Source organism: Populus trichocarpa, chromosome 4 (genome assembly GCF_000002775.5).
Source record: "Populus trichocarpa isolate Nisqually-1 chromosome 4, P.trichocarpa_v4.1, whole genome shotgun sequence".
NCBI classification, from domain to species: Eukaryota; Viridiplantae; Streptophyta; class Magnoliopsida; order Malpighiales; family Salicaceae; genus Populus; species Populus trichocarpa.
Genome location: NC_037288.2, coordinates 4,784,585 through 4,789,955, shown reverse-complemented (window position 1 = coordinate 4,789,955; position 5,371 = coordinate 4,784,585). Strand labels below are relative to the sequence as shown.

The 5,371-nt window shown below is 33.7% G+C and overlaps 1 protein-coding gene across 1 annotated transcript; it reads left to right on the top strand.

Annotated features, from left to right (window-relative positions):
• Positions 1–1,194: 1,194 nt before the first annotated feature.
• LOC7476339 (uncharacterized) lies at positions 1,195–2,527 on the top strand. The gene is made up of 2 exons (XM_024599074.2): positions 1,195–1,979; positions 2,114–2,527. Exon 1 carries the CDS (start codon positions 1,419–1,421, stop codon positions 1,953–1,955), a length of 537 nt encoding a protein of 178 aa, XP_024454842.1. The 5' UTR covers positions 1,195–1,418; the 3' UTR covers positions 1,956–1,979; positions 2,114–2,527.
• Positions 2,528–5,371: the final 2,844 nt, after the last annotated feature.

Below are 5,371 nucleotides of genomic sequence, written 5' to 3'. Positions count from 1 at the left end.
GCCACACTTTAGATGGGACACTTGAAGTCTTTGTTTTTGTTGCAGGAAAAATATTTATGGAATTTTTAAAATTTTTAGATTATTTTATGTGTTGATGTTAAAAATAAATTTAAAATAAAAATAATATTATTTAAATATGTTAAAAAAAAACATTTTAAAAACAATTATAACACAATATAGTTTTAACTAGTTATTTCCTTGTAGCAAATCTCAACGTGGGCTCACAAATGGATTGGTCAAAGTGAAATTATGGATGGATCACATCATTCGTAGAAAATCACTCTCAAGAGGATCATGCATTGTGAGAGATCTTCTCACTTGTCGTGATGGGATTTTTGAATTTTATTGTTTTACTTGAAAGAAAACCTCTCAAGTCTTGACCACCACGAGCAAAAGAATCCACACAATCACACTGTTTTTTCCAATATATATATATATATGAATAAACATAACCAAGCAACAGGATTATAAAAAGCTAAGATCAGGTATGCGCCTCATAGCGGGGTGAATTGTCCTTCGACACAAGGGCAAGTAGACAATTTACCATCTCTTTGGTCGAAGCACTTCTCAAAACTAAAAATCTACAGTAGAAATAGAGTAAAAGAAGTCCACCACAACCTCACTTTTCAATGAAAGCCACAATCCACATGATCTCGTTTTGGGATGCAGAAAGATCACAGCCCCTTTTCTCAAAAGAAGATTTCTCTAAGCCCTAACTCACCCAATACCCAACTCACTCCGAGCCTTGCCAGTTGCCACTCTCTCCCAAAACGACCCCACCTAGCAGTCTCTCCACCTAATCCTTGTGGCTAGTTCAGTCAGTCGTATCTTGCCAAATTTCAAATCTTGATTGACACGCATGTCTTGGATCACCCCTCCGCAGAAGGGTCTGTCTTGTCGTAGCTTACTCGGCAGTCCCGATCATGTATGTACTAACATGCGTTGCCCTTACCCATGAGCTCCCCCGGCCTTGCAAGCCGAACTCAAAATTATCGAACTTGGTGAATGCAAGGGGGGGGAATGGGAGGGTCCCCGTATGATGGATCCAAAAGGCAAAGTACAGAGTGAGGTGCAATTATTAAAGCCATGAATTTCATCCTAAGCAAGTGAGAAAAGAGATTATATAATTAATAAAGAAAAACATCATTTGTACATAATCCACTTTAAGTGACCGATTCTCACTGTTATTGTGTTAGATAACAAAAGGAAAAAAAAAAAAAAAATACCCTTCTCTTTCACGGCCCCTCAATTTCTATTGACTCCCCTCAATTTGAAAGTTTCACCTTTCTCTCTCTCTTTCTCTTCATATATTGATCCCCCTCAATTTCTACAGAGCTCTCCTTTCTTATTCTCTATCTCAAATATGAAAGACTCGTAGCGAGAGAGAGGGTGGTAGAATCACACAGAAAGTACTAGCCATGAAGGACACCATAAGGTGTTGTATCTCTTGCATTCTACCATGCGGAGCTCTTGATGTAATCAGAATAGTACACTCTAATGGTCGTGTAGAAGAGATCAGTGGAACAGTCCGAGCTTGTGAGATCATGAAAGCATATCCAAAACATATCTTGAAAAAGCCATCTGCACCATCTGATGATGGGGTTGTTCCAAAGATTGTTATAGTCCCACCAGATGCCGAGCTACAACGTGGAAAGATTTACTTTTTGATGCCAGCTCCACCAGCACAGGAAGCCAAGAGTTCTCGATCATCAAGAGGTTCCGGTACGAGAAAGAAAAGAAGAGAGATAAGCAATAATAACAGAAGTGAAAGCAACAACTCGACCCATCACGGTACCGACTCCATTTCAATGACAACAAACCTTCTCATTTCTGATCAGTATTTGAGTGAGATTCTATCGGAAAAGATATCAACCCAGAGAGATCGAAGAAGAGGCCGTGTTGGTGTGTGGAGACCCCATTTAGAAAGCATATCAGAGGCACCATATGATGCATAAATAAAAGAGTCCGGCTCATGTCAAGTTATATCAAATTCTTGTTTACTTTTTTCTCTTTGTGATTCCTTTTAGAGGTTCTTTTAATTTTCAGTACTAGGGCTCATCAGGAACTTTCTTCTCATTCAAATTTTATTTTCTTTCAATTTTCTTCTTTCTAGTGTGTATATAGAGGCATATAGAGAAAAACAAAAATAATGCAAAAGCTGGGGAATCAAAGTTTGGACATTGTGGAGACAAGATGATCATCCAGAACAGCCGTGGTGGGATTTTAATTTGTATCATCATATATTTTAAAGCTGTATGTAGTTGCTTTGAACTTCATTGAAGTTTGGGTTTCAAGAGCCACACAGGCAATTCATGGAAGCTATAGTTTTGCAATCTTGGAAGATCACAAGCTCTTAAGAGGTGCAAGCAAATGTTCTGTAAGTTCAGTTTTGCCGTTGTTGATGGATAGAGAGATCCTACTTCTACTGTGCATTGTACCAATCAGATTAGGAGAATGATTGAGATATATATGATGATTATTACACTACAATTGGAATTCTATAGTCACTGCCCATCATCTTGTTGAATTGTTCTTGCCTTCCAATCTTCAATAAAGGAAAAATGTAAATGGAGCTCAAATTGTTCTTCAAATTAACACCAAGTGTTTTTGTGTGTGACATGATGCTTGCATCATTCTCAATAAGTGGGCATAAAGCAATATATGTAATAGGAGTATTAATTCCTTTTATTTCTAGAGCATAAACTATTATTATTCGAGAGAATACATAATGTCGCGACGCCATCCATAAATAATTCTATTGTGCTGTAAGAGCTAAACATGTTCCAATTCACGGATTTAAAAACGGCCGATTTAGCTGGGCTCAACTGCATAGAATAAATAATGTTAGGTTAATTAATTAATTAACTAGTTGTGTTAATTACAATTGATTCCGATTTTCCAACCACTCGTGTGTCCTTTTTTTTTTTAATGAAAAGTAGCCATTTTTCATCCATAAATCCAGGGATTTACCAAGCAAAATATACATATATTCCTCCTCTGTGTTACTGGCTGCTGGGCCCTATTATCAGTGCTGCAATGGAAGAGAAAGTGCAAGGTTCAACCTGAAATTATGTGTTGATTATTGATATTAGATCATGACTCGATCGAGATCATCGATGAAGGAAACTCCTTGTTTCCCTTCTGAAAGATGCGGGTTGAGGGTAGAGTCCCAGAGCTTGCCCATCGGCTTCGATGGAGGTCGTACCCATGGTGTACATTCCCTGTAATCAAAGTGACTTTGAGGTGGATGTCCCCACAAAACTTTCCACCGTTGAATAATTAATAAGGCACTTCTATCTAGCTTTCACTAACAAGTGGGCTTGCTAGCTGGGGCATGTCTTTACGCATTTTGTTCTCTCAAAGATGATGATGATGATGATTATTAGATGGTGCCACCAGCATCTGTAAAGGTAATTTACAGTATATTTTGACCTCTGTATTGGCTGGATAGCCTTGGAGCAAGCCCATGTTCAAAATCCTAAGCAAATATTTTGCGAGTCCCACCATCTGGGACCGAAGAAAAGAGGACAGGGCTTTGATATCATTGGAATTTTAATCTAATTCAATAGGATACCACTCCATGGCTTGTCAGAGTGGCAGAGAGGCAGTTCAAGCCATATATATATATACTTATCATGCAACAGCTTTTGTTATGCTATCTGCTTCCTTCCTCTTCTGATAATTTTCTTGGGTAAAAGACAAGTTAATATCCCACCTCAATTTGAACCTTGCAAGTTCAAAACATTAATTTGAACTCTAAATTATTCAATATTTTATATCCTTCATCTAAGACATAATTGATAAAAGGATTTATCTTAATTTAATCCTAAGTTTGGGGGCCAAGTATTTTTTCCTAGCTAGTGGCTTCAATTAAATCAATGTCCCTCTAATACTTTTATCGTGAAATATATTTATCCAAAATTCATTATAAAAAAAAAAAAAAAGAAGAGTTTCTAACAAGTTTTTTCTAGATTCTCACACATTCATCCTCACTTCATTTTGTAGTGTTTTCCCTTTTTGTTTTGTGCTTTGTGTTTCATCATAAATCTATAGATTATATTCACTTTGTTGAGAGATAATTGAGTTATTTTATTTTGATTTAAAGATCTTATTTTAAAGTTTATTTAAACTAAGATGGTGTTGTTGGAATCTTGTGAGATATATTGCAAACATCATAGTTGCCCAAGTGAGGAGGAATTAAGCTTTAAAGACAAAAAATTTATCCTTGACAACAACAAAATTTTCATTACTTTAAAGTGCTTCAATAAGTAAATACTCTCATTCATTTTAATTTAAACATAAATATTTTTATTATTAGTATGCATATTAGAACTTTAAATTAATATCAATTGTAAGTTTGAATATATGCTTATTATGCATACTATAATTTTATTACTATATTTGTTTTGGAAGCAATTTGTTATGAGTTTTTATTTTACATACTTATGAATTTAAACCGGTATGAAATCTAGGCTTTTCTTGAATATCTTTTATGTTTTGAATGTTTTTTTTAATGATAAACTATACATACTTAGTCCCAGTCTAATACATTTACACATTCTTTTATTTAACATGCTTTTCTTTTGTTAAACTAAACAATTGTGGTTGGGTTTTGTTTTTTAACTAAATACATACCCCTACATAATAAAAGAAAAAATATTAATTTATCTTGGATAAAATTATAATAATTATGAAAGAATAAATCACAATTTCATTTTTTCACTTTCACATTTAATTTGCTACTCACCTTTCTTTAATTTGTCATATATATATATATATATATAAACCTCACGTTGCTTACTTTTCTAAGATAATAATAACTCTTATTAAAATATGATCAAACCATCAATCATAATATATCATTAATTCTAATTATTTTGAAAAATAAAAATAAATAATTAAAAATTTTCCATAACTTGTATAATTTGTCTTAACACATTACAGAGGTTGTATCATGTGCTATTTGAAGCTAGCAAGTATCAATATCAAGGGGTGGATTATTAAGAGATCAACAAAATATAAAGTTTCGAACTAAGTTATATCGGAAATCCCCAAAAGTGTCCAGATGTTTGTATCAATTCAGTAAAAAAAAAAAAAAAATCATGTGAAAATGATTTAGTCAAATTAATTAATTATGTAGTGATTTAGTAAATAGTATCAAAATATTAGACTAAATTATATTATATTTAAAGAAGAGTATCAATTAATATATTTGAAAAAAAAATCAAATATATCAGAACTATCAAATGTTTTCATCCAATTGAGTTTATTTTTTCTCTTCAAATATCAAATTGTTATATATCAAAGGAAAGGAAGCTCACAGAGGCAAGTGCTGGAGTCTTCCTAAGAGTGCAAGGTGATTATTCGGACT

What these genes read in the sequence shown, in the direction of transcription:
- LOC7476339 (XM_024599074.2), top strand. Translation starts at nt 1,419, where the DNA reads ATGAAGGACACCATAAGGTGTTGTATCTCTTGCATTCTACCATGCGGA.